This window comes from Phyllobates terribilis, unplaced genomic scaffold, assembly GCF_046119375.1.
Source record: "Phyllobates terribilis strain yellow unplaced genomic scaffold, ASM4611937v1 Scaffold_1__5_contigs__length_1240528914, whole genome shotgun sequence".
In the NCBI taxonomy this organism is placed as follows: Eukaryota; Metazoa; Chordata; class Amphibia; order Anura; family Dendrobatidae; genus Phyllobates; species Phyllobates terribilis.
In genome coordinates this window covers 816,405,928-816,420,201 of record NW_027362761.1, presented here as the reverse complement: position 1 = coordinate 816,420,201, position 14,274 = coordinate 816,405,928, and the positions used below count along the sequence as shown (strand labels likewise).

General features: G+C 43.7%; 1 protein-coding gene across 1 annotated transcript; it reads right to left on the bottom strand.

Moving 5' to 3' along the window:
* Nucleotides 1–251: 251 nt before the first annotated feature.
* On the bottom strand, nucleotides 252–13,886 carry PPM1K (protein phosphatase, Mg2+/Mn2+ dependent 1K). Its single transcript, XM_073637511.1, has 7 exons — nucleotides 13,704–13,886; nucleotides 10,719–11,231; nucleotides 10,542–10,642; nucleotides 6,236–6,401; nucleotides 2,740–2,884; nucleotides 1,660–1,794; nucleotides 252–929 (listed from the first exon to the last, which is right to left on the bottom strand). The coding sequence occupies exons 2-7, from the start codon at nucleotides 11,162–11,164 to the stop codon at nucleotides 798–800; spliced, it is 1,125 nt and encodes a 374-aa protein (XP_073493612.1). The 5' UTR covers nucleotides 11,165–11,231; nucleotides 13,704–13,886; the 3' UTR covers nucleotides 252–797.
* Between the last annotated feature and the right edge of the window lie 388 nt (nucleotides 13,887–14,274).

Here is a 14,274-nt window from a genome sequence, read left to right as displayed (position 1 = left end):
GCATCATGTTACAATGTCACAGAAGGCCTGGGAGAATCAGTGCCAACACTACTGGAACAGCAAGTATGGGTATTATTTTACTGGGGGAAAGAAACATAAGGATTCAGAAGGCACCCATGTGCAGAGATTCAATCTTCCCTTTGATCCAAAAGAGATCGAATTTTACATTTGGGGGAAATCTGATGAGCCTAAAAACTGGTAAAACCTAGTGTGCTTTGTTGTCAGCGGTATCAATGGCCAATACACGCGAGTGACAGGCCCTCAACTTTATTTTTATGTAAAAATCTTATAATCCATACACGTATTTACAAGAGAAAACAATGCTAATCATGGACTAGAAATGGCAACAGCAAGAGCAGAGAACAACTAAAATACAATTAGTCTATTCTGCTCCTATTCACATTTTCAGAAAAGCAAGTGTTAACACCTAGTACAAACCTTCATAGAGTACAAAATTGAGTACAGGTACAGTTGTGGTAGTGTTCAATTAATCTCACATTATAAATAATACAAACACTACACATATGGTGTAACATAAGAAATGCCAGCAGAAGATTGAGATCTACCACAGTGCAAAATGAGCAATATTAGTAGTTCATGTATGTCTGAAGTCAACCTTCTCGTCAACTCCTGTATCGATCCACTAAAATGAGGTGTTCCAAACATTCCAAGGTCCTTCCTTCCAACAAGAATTGTACATGACAAGCAGCGTTCCCTGGTCTAGAGAATAATGGATTTAATGAATACAAGAAATCTTTGTACAGTGCATGTAGACTGTGCCAATATCTACAGATCAGTCAAGCCCATCTGCCACTCGATTTAAAGCCACGACTGAAAGAAAAACTGACGTCAGTGCTCTTGTGCTTTCCCCATGCACCGAATGGGACAACTATGGCTGTGCTATTATCTTCTGCACCATACTGGATCACCTGAAAAGGGACAGTAAAAAGAGAGTGGTCAGCACAAAAATATGCTTCACATTATACAGACTGGAATTGGAAAGACCTGCCATCAGGGCAGAAGTGGCCAGTTATTGATTTTATTCCAGCTACTCCCAACCCCTTATTTAAAATCCAACATATGGTTGAGAGACCTGGGCCTTTGTTTAGAAAAAGACCCAAAAATTGGCAGTAAAGTGATGTGGCACACAGGGTAAACATGTAAAGAAGCCAAAAGATAAGCCTTAAGAGAATCCCGAGGCCATAAATTTGCACTTCGAGTGATTGTCCAGTTTTAAGCTACAAGTCTGCAGTCACTCTGCGTGCTATGAGGATTCTCCAGGGCCGGGAGCAGGTGGTCATATGAGCACAAGTATGTGATTTGCATACTCCAGGCCACATTGAGACTAGACTGTTCCCAGCCTGACTATATACTTGAATTGAGCGAGGTCACGCTCATCTAGTTGGCATGTGACTGAGTCGCTTTAGAAAAAGCAAAGCCACACTCCCCTACACAGATGAAATTGTACATACAGTCAGAAGTTCGCTAGAGCAGGGCCATTTATCTTAACCTCCCAATTATTACAGTTCTAGCAACTTACTTTGGATGAGGTGAGGTGTAAACTTGCCTTTATAGCTGTATTACTGCACATCAGTCAGTCAATTACATCTCATAAATTGAATTAACCCATAAAGTGATTCAACATCCCACAATACCCACCTGGTCTGTGAGGACTTGAGCAGCTTCCCGGGGATCATGGCATTGGCTGATTATGTTACAGATCTCCTGACTGTTCACAATGAAGTTGATGCCATCTGTAGTTAATACTAAGAAGCTGTCATCCGCATGGTGCACCTGTAAAATAAGAGAAATAGTTAACCAGCGAGTGCAGCCTTTTTTTTTTTTTTTTTTTTTTAACTACAGAAAGGAAGGAGTCCAACACTAAAACCTAGTTCCCATGATGAGCATTTGGTGATTTTATTTCTGGTGCTGAAGAAAGTCCACAGCAGTCAGCTAAACTAGGTGTTTTTTTCATTGCCTTTGAGTGTGAAGTCTAATCAAGATTTCAGGTTTTAAAACCTTTTGTGAAAGTTAACAGCAAGCTTCCAAAACCAGCTTTATTAACAGTTCAGCATGGATTCCTACCTGGCCCAATTTTATGGCTCCAACTGTTGGAAGCATATTTTATTAGGGTGCCTGGATAAAATGTAAGGTTCTTTTAAAAGGTTTTGAAAAAAAAAAAAAACCACCAACACAACCCTTTACCCAGCCACTATCCGCCCCACCAACTGTGACAATCTTGCTTTACTGGCCTGAGCACTACATCATCCTTTTGATATTTAAAGGTTTTTAACTACATGACCAGACAATTGGGCTGGGGTAAAGCAGATATATCCTGAGGGGGTGATTGTCTCAGTGTGGTGGGGTGGCCAGCACATTCTTGACCTATATACATGTGCAAACAAAGGTCATACCAGGTTCAACTAGAAATACTAGTGTGGAGCCAAAGAGTCTGGTTTCTTACTAATCACCTAAGGCAAATCCCCCTAAGCAGGACAATGGGTGCAATACACTAACAGGCAAAGCAAGATAAGAATTCAGAGAGACTAAAGAAGGAGCTCAGTGTTAATATTTGCATTACTTTGAAGTAGATATTTAACCCCACCCCACCTTAGAATTTATGCCCTTAAGATTGACATTTGGTTCTCCCAGCACTGCCTCATGTCGACCTAATTAAGACACTAAAAGGCAGGTAAAAGGGGTGGGTGGGACTATGGAAGAAAAGTTAAAGTTTCTCACTTTAATCCGCTTGGTTTCAGGTTCTGCTATCACTCCCTTGGACTTGAGATCAAAATCTCCTATGCTTCTCGTCATTGCTAGTTTTCCATTTACATGAGGCTGTCCCCAGCTATTCCAGGCCACGAAACCGCCACTTGCCTTTATCCTGAAAATACACAAGAGTAATGCATCATGTAGTGCCCCAATACCTGGAGGCACCACACATAATGAAGATCCTGGGCTTAAAAGATGGAAACAGTGCTTTGACAGTGAGTTGGTTCCTCTGAGGCAAGACAGTATTACGTAATACTAGAGCTTGGGAAAAAAAAAAAAAAAAAAAAAAACACACTTGGAATATCATGATCAATAGATTATATGGTTTGTGTCAATAGAACTCAATGTGGCTGAGAATTAAAGCTTTGCCATGTACCCAGATTTAATCACCCATACGGTCAGTCAATTTTTTTTAATTTATTTTTTTTAACCCCTTTACCCCCCGAGGGTTGTTTGCACGTTAATGACCGGGCCAATTTTTACAATTCTGACCACTGTCACTTTATGAGGTAATTACCCTGGAACGCTTCAATGGATTCCCCTGATTGAGACTCTTTTTTCGTGACATATTGTACTTCATGATTGTGGTAAAATTTATTCGATATCACTTGCGTTTGTGGAAAAAACGGGAATTTGACTAAAATTTTGCAATTTTCAAAACTTGAATTTTTATGCCCTTAAATCAGAGATGTCACACAAGAGTTAATAAACATTTCCCACATGTCTACTTTACATCAGCACAATTTTGGATCCAAAATTTTTTGGTTAGGGAGCTATAAGGGTTAAAAGTTGACCAGGGATTTCTCATTTTTCCAACAATTTTTTTTTTTTTTTTTTTTTTTTAAAGGACCACATCACATTTGAAGTCACTTTGAGGGGCCTTTATGACAGGAAACACCCAAAAAGTGACAATTCTACAAACTGCACCCCTCAAGGTGCTCAAAACCACATTCAAGAACTTTATTAACCCTTCAGGTGCTTCACAGGAATTTTTGGAATGTGGAAGGAAAAAAAAATGAACATTTAACTTTTCACAAAAATATTACTTTAGACCCAATTTTTTTTTATTTTTGCAGGGGTAACAAGAAAAAAAATGGACCCCAAAATTTGTTGTGCAATTTCCCCTGGGCACACATATACCCCATATGTGGGGAAAAAAAAGCACCGTTTGGGCACACGGCAGGGCTCGTGAGGGAACGAGCGCTATTTGACTTTTTTATTGTAAAATTTGCTTGAATAATTAGCGGACGCCATGTTGCGTTTGGAGAGCCCCTGATGTGCCTAAATAGTTGAAACCCCCCACAAGTGATCCCATTTTGGAAACTATGCCCCTCAAGGATTTTATCAAGGGGTATAGTGAACGTTTTGAATCCAGAGGTACGACACAGAATTTGATAACATTAGGTCATCATATTGAATAAGTTGTCATTAGTCTTGAGCGCAAGTGCTCGCTACTTGAGTTTGCATCGGGTACTCGGGTATGCACAATGTATCGCGGTTGCTCAAGTGAAATGCTCGAGTCCCCGCCCACATAATTCACTATTAGACACCCCCCCCCCCCCCCAAAAAAAAAACATGCGGGGGCTTGCTCGTGCATGGCAGTCAATCCCCACGAGGTTTTGGCCATGAAGCATATGGGGCGGAGACTCGAGCACCCACGATATTCAGTGCATACCCGATGCAAACTCAAGTAGCGAGCACTTGCGTTCAACACTAGTTGCCATATCGTCATTTAACTTTTGGGGGAAAAAAAAACAAACAAAAACCCAACCCTAACATTAGCACAACCCCAACCCTAGTGTTTATTTATTTTTTACGCCGTTCCTATGCGGTATAAGTGATTAGACAACTTTATACTTTGGGTCGGTGCGATTACAGGGATACCAGAATCATATCGGGTTTTTATGATTGACAGCTGTCACACACTAAGACACATTTTGTAAAATCTAGTTTTTGCATCGCCATATTTTGAGAGCTATAATTTTTCCATATTTTGGCCAACAGTCATGTGATGGCTCGTTTTTTTGCGGGAGGAGTTGACGTTTTTTATTGGTGCCATTTTCAGGCACGTGAAATTTTTTTGATAGTTTCTATTCTGCCTCCCAAAAGCTGGAATAAACAAAACCCAACAATTCAGGAATTGTGTTTTTTTTACATTTTTTTTTATTCTACTCCGCGTGTGGCAAGATTGATAAGGTAGCTTTACTCTTCGGGTCAGTACGTTTACAGCGGTACCATATTTATATTATTTTCCTAAGTTTTGGCGCTTTTACACAAAAGCTATTTTATAGAAAAAAATAATTTTTTGCATAGTTTTATTCTGAGAGCTATAACTTTGATTTTTAGGATGATGGAGCTGTATGGCGGCTTGTTTTTTTGCAGGACAAGATGACGTTTTCAGCGGTACCATTTTTATTTATGTTGGTCTTTTTGATCGCGTGTTATTCCATTTTTTGTTTGGCGGTATGATAAAGCATAGTTTTTTGCTTTGTATTTTATTTATTTTTACCGTGTTCACTGAAGGGGTTAACTAGCGGAACAGTTTTATAGGCCAGGTTGTTACGGACGCCGCGATACCAAATGTGTACCATTGTTTTTTTTCATAATGTTTATTGATGGGTACATTATATTATTTTTAACAATTTTTTTTTTTTTTTTTTTTTCACTTTACTTTGTCCCACTCTGGGACTTCACTTTTTTTATTCTGATCGCCTGCATAGCATAGGGATGGAGCACCATCCCTGTGCTATGCAGGCAGTCAGCGCTGCACAGTGAGAAGATTGTTTGGTCATGCGCAGTGCATGACCAAACAAACAGTCTTCCTGCGACCCGGATGTTGTCATGACGACATCAGATCGTCATGGCAACACCCGGGAAGCCACAGCAGACAGCGCTGGAGGCCGGAAGATGAGGCAAGTATACAGATCACCTCCCCTTAGTCGATCGCAGCATTGCGGTGGCTTCGATCGCAGCATTGCGGGGGTTGATGTGCTGGGAGCAGTGTGGGGGGGGGGGCCCGCTCCCTGCACATGGTACCGAGTGTCAACTGTGACAGTCAGCTGACACCCGGCGGCGATCGCACAGCCTGTGTGCGCACGCGTGATGACGTACTAATACGGGTCAGGCTCTTAAAGCCCAGGGCACAGACACGTATTAGTAAGTCATGGGCTTTAAAGGGGTTAAATTACCACTAGTTCCAAATGGTCACTGACAGCGACGTGAACAGGACAATAATACCTTATTGAAGTCAAACTGACAATGTCAGGCCCCAAATGTATACATTTAAGTGGAAATTTTAGAAATTGTTTTCTAATGGGTCATAATGGTCCTTGGTAGTGATAGTTACAGCATTTCAGATATGGAAACCCCTTGGCAGACCCTCCAAATTCAGCTAGATTTTTGACAAGACTACATGTGGATAAAAATAAAATACTAATCAGACATGAATACAAGGAGACTATACCTTTGTTTTTCATCCTTTCGCTCAGGTGTATGGTCAATAGTCAGCTTCACAGGTTTTCCTTTGCGACACAACAGTGCCCGGCTGTCCCCAACACTAGCCACAACCAGCTCAATGCCATCGCGCAACAAGGCTACTGTTGCAGTGGTCCCACTGTTCAATACAGTTGCTAAAGATAACATGAGAAAGGTAGAAACGTCATGTTACTGACAGGAAACAAAAGGTAATGCTGTAATATTGTGTTTTTTTGCTTTTCATGCCAGTGTTTTTTTTAAAAAAAAAAAAAAATTATGCATGCGGATTGTACATGTGTTTTTTTCCTGCCAGGGACATGCGGATGTGAAGCGTTCACATGCATTTCTGCATGCGGGTTGTCAAGCGCTTTCCAAGCAATTTTAGCATCACTTGGAAAGTGCTTGACAACTTGGTCACACTAGATAAATCCATGCTGGTTGAATGGATTTATATAGTGTGACCGTAAAGAGTGGTAAAAAAATAAATCTATACTTACCTTCCGATGGCCCCCCGGAGGGAGTCTTTATTCGATCCGTCCTGGCTTGCAGGCAGGTCGCGGTACACTACACTGAAGGACCTGCCGCCACATGATTAAATGATGTCATCGCAGGTCCTCGAGTCCACCGCAATCTGCCGGCAAGCGAAGACGAGCACACCGCGGGCCATCAGACGGTAAATTATTTTTATTCTCTTCCTCTTCTCCCACATGTTCTATGGTACCTGGGTCCGGAGGAGAGTCTCCTCCTCCACACCCGGGTACCATCCGCACATTGAAACGCATGGAATCCACATGTACAGATGCAAGCGTTCCAAGGCAAGTCAATGGCGGCAAAAACACAGCGCTTCTGCAAAATTGGTAGTGCTGTGTCCCCCCCCCAATGATAACCCGCTGCAGAAATTTCTGCAGCATGTGCACAGCACATGCGGATCATTGGAGAACATGGCAGACCTTCTACCATGCGTCAAGCGTTTCTGCAGTGGAATTGCTGCTGCGGAAATGCTTAAAAACGCATTGTGGACACACAGCCCAACAATAACCCTGTATTTTTTCTCCTCAATGTGCAGGATGATCAATGACTGCTAGAGTGAATCAGCGAGAAACCGGTCCGACAGGTTTTAAAGACTCAGCTTTTCTATTTGTCATTGCTTTAGATCTGTCTGATCAATAGTGGACCTTTCACACCTTGCTTATAGATGAAGGACTTTGTATTGTTGGGGGCAACAAGGCTCTGCAGAAGGTCACCTTGGTTTCAACAGTAAAAGCACCTGCTTTATGCAAGATGAAGCATTAGCTAGAGGCAGCCTGTCACCAGATATCCTGCCCAATCTGAGACAAACAAGTCATAGAAACTCAGATCATTGCATTATGTTACCACTCAAGCCAAGTCACCCCACTGGTTGGCAGCATTATCCCCATTGTGTACTGAGAGAAAGCCATCAGTCAGGAGTTAGGGTCCACTGACAAGGACTGGCGGCACAATGACTGACATTTGGTAAACGTTAACTAAATCGGTAGTTGCTTTAAACAGTGCGCACTGTGCGATTCATATGAGATCACTCAGTCTACATACGCTACTATAGCTCTCAGGAGCGAGTAGTTTCCACAGGACAAGGATTTTATTTGTATTTCTTGTACTTTTCAGAAGATCATTTCAAACTGTTGAAGTAGAAATTTGCACATTCTGACACTGCAACTAATAAAGTGTAACTTTAAGAAAACTATAGCAGCCCAACATGCAATAGATAGCGCTAGAACCATGATCTGTGCTGCTGGTGACCGATTCCCTCCAACTAGGAAAGCATTGCTTATGGTGTAGTCATAGATTCTGGAACAGTCTTCTCTGCTATAAACCAAAAAGCGTTTTTGAAAGTTTATACATAATCTTCAAATGGCAAGGCATGTATTACACCAATTACCTGTTGCTCCTGTGCAGATGCTACCCGAACCCCTAGGCTTTAGTGATATGACCACTGCAGCCAGTCACTGGCCACATCTGTGACCTCAGTAGTGTCGACTCTCTTGCTGCAGCCAGTGATTGTATGTCAAATTGTGACTGCTGCTGGCAATCATTACAGTCTGCACAAAGTTATATTCTATATATTTATTAGTCCCCAGGAAGGATAAATCTATAGAATGCCAAGAGGTTCTGCATGGAGTTTCAGTGACTTTCTGATGCCAGATATATTGATTAGCCGACACCATCACAAGTTTAGACCACACCAAAAATAAACCCCTCAGTGTTCCAAAATCTATGAGCCTTTAGCAACAGAAAAAAAAAAACATCATGTCATGTGCCTAATATAATTTATTGACATTTAATATAACATTTAGCATTTATAATTCGGTCCTTTCAACGACACTAATACAAAAACAGACCTTTCAAGATTGCTCAACACTCAATGGACAATTTAACTTCCATGTTCATCTCAACTAATGTGACAAAGTAGATGTTGGGACCTTCCTGTAGTCCAGGCTAGGAACCGCTGGACTCCCTTCACCTGGGACAAAAATTAGGAGATGATCTCCCTTTCCACTGAAGCCCAGCATTACAACGTCCGGGGCCTCCAAGCCTAGAGCTGCTCACTATGTGCAGTGTCTGCCACAAATAACATGCACACAGAGGCAAACAGGAAATTCATCCACAGGGTTCATCATACACATCAAGCCTGCAACACTGGCAGATGGGTAAGTAAAAAAGCTGCATAGAATAGGAAATGCCAGTCAACATAGGGATGCACCTACAGGTTTCACCACATCCGATGCACAGTAAAAGGCCGTTCAGTACATTGCACACAATGGCCCCAACTCTATGCACAAAAGTCTGGTACAAAAAAAAAAAAAAAAAAAAAAAAAAAAAAAAAAACACCCCACCATATAATTTGTGCCATCATTGCACAGCTACACCAAAATGGGCATGACTTCATCTTGTCTAAATTTGTTACAAGATGTGGCATACCGTAAGCCAGAAGTCTTACTCTGGTCCCTGGACTGGAGTAAGATTTGTGGCAAGGTGCATGTCACTTGTCATACGTGCCCCTCTTAATGAATCAGGCACCTTTTACTCCAGCACATCGCCTCATCAAGCAAAGCCGGTCTTGTTGAATCGGGGCCAATGCTTTTACATTTGGAGCATTAGTCGTTCTAGTCCAATAGTTACAGACTTTGATATGTACAGCCCCCCCCCTCCAGTATTGCAAGTTAAAACATTTTAGGAACTGAATTAAGAGTTTAATATAGCCCCTTATGCAATGTGGACAAGAAAATACTGACAGTTCCCTTTAATGTAGGATCAACCCTCCTAAGAGGTTTATTGTCATGTAGGTCACAGGAAGCCAAATAAAATGACACCTAGACATCTGCAATCCAATGTCTTATTCCAGAGAAATCCATGTTTTTCTTATATGTAAATAAGCCACTTAGGATTATGGGCCGGGCACTGATTTGCACAAAGTCTACCTCCAGATCATATTTTATATGAAAGAGGGACATTACCAGTGTGATGTGTAATGGACACCCTCTGCAGAGCTGTGTGATTATACCCGACACCACTATTAGTATTCAGTCAGTATTTTCTCAGGAGTGGGAGCAATCAGAGGAAAGGTATAATAAATGCAGAATTGGTGACTTGTTTCTATTATACCTTTTCTCTGATTGTTGCTCACCTTGTTCTGGCTCCCACTCATGAGGGAGAAAAAAAAAAAAAAACCCCACAACCCTCGGCACCATCATATATCAGACTAGATGTCACCATTTAGGAATATTGCAAGAACTGGGCCATAAAGAGCACCTCCTGGTTATAACATGAAATTCAATAGCCCAATCTCTGAAATACAGAGGGTTGGCTCACTAATCCACAAGAGATGGAGGTGCCAGCAGTCACACCCCAGAAGATGGTGCGCCGTTTACGTGGAGAAGCCGATTCGCTGGCAAGAGTGGGATATAGATATATCCCTTCCAAACAAACTGAAATAATTCACTTTAAAACACAGACATTGGAAAAGGGTCACAATTCATGAGGACTGTATTACCTCCTTACAAATGGTCATGTTGGTAGACCAGTATGTGGGGGAGGGGGACCCAAACTTCACTGAAATGTCCTGCAGTATCACAGCCATTAGGCATGTATCACCTCCTCAGCAGTCCCTTAAAATCAGGGGTCAGAGCACATTTTTTGATGTAAGAGCTTATAGTGCATTAGTTGAGGCACAGTTCCTCTATCCAGTATGAATATCTGCACTTCCATTTCTTAAATAATGGAATAACTGAGTTAATTGAAACAAACCCAGCACCTACCATTAGGAGAAAGACGAGCCATTTTTGCAAACTCTTTATCAATTTCTAGAAACGCCTTGATCAGCACTTTTTCCATATCTTTCTCCTGTGTAAGGATGTCCCTGTGAAAATACAATATTACATCACTAGTGTACAAATTTATCAAAAGGGTAATAACCCCAAGATATTGGCACTTACGTGATATACTGGGCCATGTATTGGTTGCAGAAGTCAGCCGCTCCAGCACCTGCATGCCCATCGTAGATGGCAAAATACAAGACCTCATCGTTTATTTTGGAAAAGTTGAAGCGGTCTTCATTTTCCTTCCTCTTCGATATCTGAGTGGAGCAGCCCACCTTAGACATATTGATTTGAGGTATAATTTTGCCATACTTAATACTGGGCGGAAGCTGAATAGGCTCGTCAATTCGATTGTCCCAGATACCAAAAGAGTCCCAGGTGGCCGGTCGTCCGCTTCCGTCAGGGTCAAACCGTGATGAAAAAGACCTGCGGTTAACGGTGAAGCACTGGCAGGCTGAAGGAACACGGCTGTTCTCTTGCAGCACACGCGATGTGAGCAGCGCTCCTCTTCTCACCCGAGACCCTCCATGTCTTACAAATGTAACCAAAATGGCTGTTGACATTCCTCAACTACAAAGGATGTGGTAAGGAAAATAAAACTTCTGGTCTTCAAGAACTTGAAATGGATAACTGTAGTTTGAAAGTAAAAAAAAAAAAAAAAAAAAGTTAAAACAATTAAACAGCACAGTACAAAGTCACTATTCACATCAGTCCTAGAGTCTGGCCCAATACTAAGACCATATCAGAAGGCCTAAGAGCCAGACGCTGAAGAGGCCACATCTCACCCAATCAAAACGTACAAAAAAAAAAAAAAAAAAAAAGTCCAACCCCCTCCCCCCATTGTAACTACAGGTGTTTTAACCGCTTAGTGCCTTTGGAAGCCTGACGCAGTTAAGAGACCCTCAAAGGCCTGAATTGAAGAACAGCAAGTCAATTTTACACAAAATGCATACGTTCAGTCTTTGCTCAAAATGGAATTGTAAATACCAATAAGCGAGCACATTTATGAAAGCCTAAGGATATGCCAAACCGACAGACTCCCAAAAAATATATATCCAAGAATTAGGAACCACAGGACTATATATTACTTTATTCATTCAATTAAAAACACATAGGCATACATGACTTCATGGCAAGTGTCCTGGGTATTCTGCACTGAATGCTCCCCTCTGCTCCTGAGAGATGGCTCCAGCATCTCTTCTATGTACACCAGAGCAGCAATCACACTGCGCCCTGATAATCATGCCATCAGTAGAGGGGTGATGGGGACGGCAGCAGTGTCCAGTTTACTGGACTACAATACAGGCACAGCCGCTACTAGGACAAGTGTTGTGTAAGCAATGGAGGGCAGACACAGTGACCCCTCTAACAGCTGACTGATGGGGGAGCAGCATCGATAGCCAATATGTAGAACGAGCAAAAGAGCTTGTAAAAGAACTTCAACATAACGTTTCAAGGATGGAGCAAGACTGCCATCTACTGGCCAGAGACAGTCAAGCAGAACCAAAATCTACAAAGGAAGTTGCAGGGAGGGCAGATTCAGAGGCTGGACCCGATCAGGTGACTTCCAGGAAAGAGTTCAGAGAGATAAGAGGCCAGCGCGCCAAACCTGAGGGGTCTTTGGCGCCAAGCAGCAGACATGCTCCCTGCGTCCTGAGAAACCCCACGTGACAGGCCAAATCCAGAGGCCTGAGAGGTGCTCCAGCCAGGCACCGGTAAAAGAGCTCCGGATCCCTCACAGTTGTGACTCGAGTGCTGTGCCTGCTGAGGATACTAGGAACCTGATCGCGGTGCTGAGTGAGTTCACGGAACCCGATGTCGGCCGCCGACAGACGAGGCCTGGACCCCCCTATCCAAGGCTCGAGAGACTGCCCCCAACAGCCAAGCAGAGAGGAGCTGCATACGTGAGCAGGGCCATCACTTCCACTGCTCACCCACGGTACCGGGGACAATTGGGTTTAAGTACTCAGGTTGGGAGGGGGACGGTTGGGGCTAAAGTAGCACAACGTGATTTAATTGAATTCATCCGGAAAGAGACTCACGGCCTAGCGGGAATAACCGGTGACCCCCGCTAGGGCCAAATTCACGGTTAAAGAACTTGTGTGGTGCTTCTCATGCTTGAGGGCATCGCCTTACTTTAAGAGACTGCGCCTTACTTTAAGAAAATTTTGTATTTTTCTGATATTTCAAACCACTGTTCGTTACCCTTGTTGCTAATCCCTTGTTTCAGTATACCTGTTGTATAAAACTGTTTACAAACATCTCTGACTGTTCTCGCCTTGTGTCTCTGTGCGTTGCATCTCGGCACCTGCATTACAAATATGCCATCACTATTAAGAAGGGAAACAGTAAACCTGGCCGATGTCACATCCATAAATACTGGCCACAAGAGGTGAAGGACACGACCATCAGTCTCACTCACCTCAGTGGCTGCCCTGGGAACGTACCCTGGTTACATGTGGCCCAGCACAGCACTGGTTAAAGCTGATGTATATTCAGCCTTTGGTGCCCTCACCCATAAGTGTCAGTGCTGGCCATAACCAATCACAGGCCAGAGCTGGCTCTCCGCAGCAGGGTAGGAGCTGCAGTCTGATTGGTAGCCATGTGGGATAACAGCAGGATTATTGCATATTGGTGGAATATAGGAGGGCACCCGGTAAGGGTCTCTATGGATTGGCCAGCACATCATGCATTACCACCCTGCAGGCCAACCATACCTTTCCCCTGGTGACAGCAGCTGAGAGCCGCTAATCACATGATGGAAGGTGACCCGCATGCTCAGAGCGCGCTACAGCCGCCGCTCACACAGCATTAGGGTCAGTGGTGATCAGGGCAGTTACATGGGACTTTCCCCTGCCTCATCCATCATCACAGCCTAAACCCCCCCCCCTCATCAGTATAATATAAACACCGGGAGTGATGCCACCCCAACCTGGCATCAACCGACTAGGAGCCGCCGCTGACACACCCACTGCCGGCACTAGCAGTACATCAGCCATGTACAGCGCCCACTTCCGCCCGCCAAGCACATTCCATAACACCCCAATAACACCAGATGGACGCCCCCTCCACCAGCCATGGCAATAACCCAGCGCCTCTTACACGGTGATCCGGTGCGCACTGCACTGACGACCCTTCTCTCACTCTCCAAAGCCGCCGGCACACAACTGGTTACAGGCTCTCCTTCTGATCGTTGCAGGGAACTGAAACAGCAACAAAGCGGTCTCGGCCCAAGTAGTGCGGCTTTCCCCGCCCATCAACATTCCCCAGCCAATAGCAAGGCGCCCCGGCAGCCACCGCCTCCACGCCCTGGCTGCCTACCAGAGAGACAGGAGGAGAAAGGGCGGGAAGCGCCTCCCCCAGAGGTCACAGCGCATTCCACAGCCGCCGCCGCTGCGCTACAGTAACCCGAGTGTGGCTGCCTTTTGCCTAATGTTATGTAATCACTTACGGCTGCCGTGCTCTGTCTGAGGTAATCATTGCAGCAGCAGACTTCCTCCTAGGCTTGTGCAGCAGCTGCTCACTGTGTATGACTGCTTGCTGTCAGTGAGTGAACGTGGCCGTATTACCGCAGGAGTCTCATACACACCTGACATGAGGGCGGTTTATGCTTGGAATCACTAACTTGTATAATATAAAAAGAAACACAGTCACAAATAGTGACACACAGGAC

Coding starts and splice junctions, on each gene's coding strand:
- PPM1K (XM_073637511.1), bottom strand. CDS start 11,164: ATGTCAACAGCCATTTTGGTTACATTTGTAAGACATGGAGGGTCTCGG. Junction 6,402..10,541: donor GGCTCGTCTTTCTCCTAATG/GTAGGTGCTGGG, acceptor TGTTATCTTTAG/CAACTGTATTGAACAGTGGG. Junction 2,885..6,235: donor CGAAAGGATGAAAAACAAAG/GTATAGTCTCCT, acceptor GTGTATTTTCAG/GATAAAGGCAAGTGGCGGTT.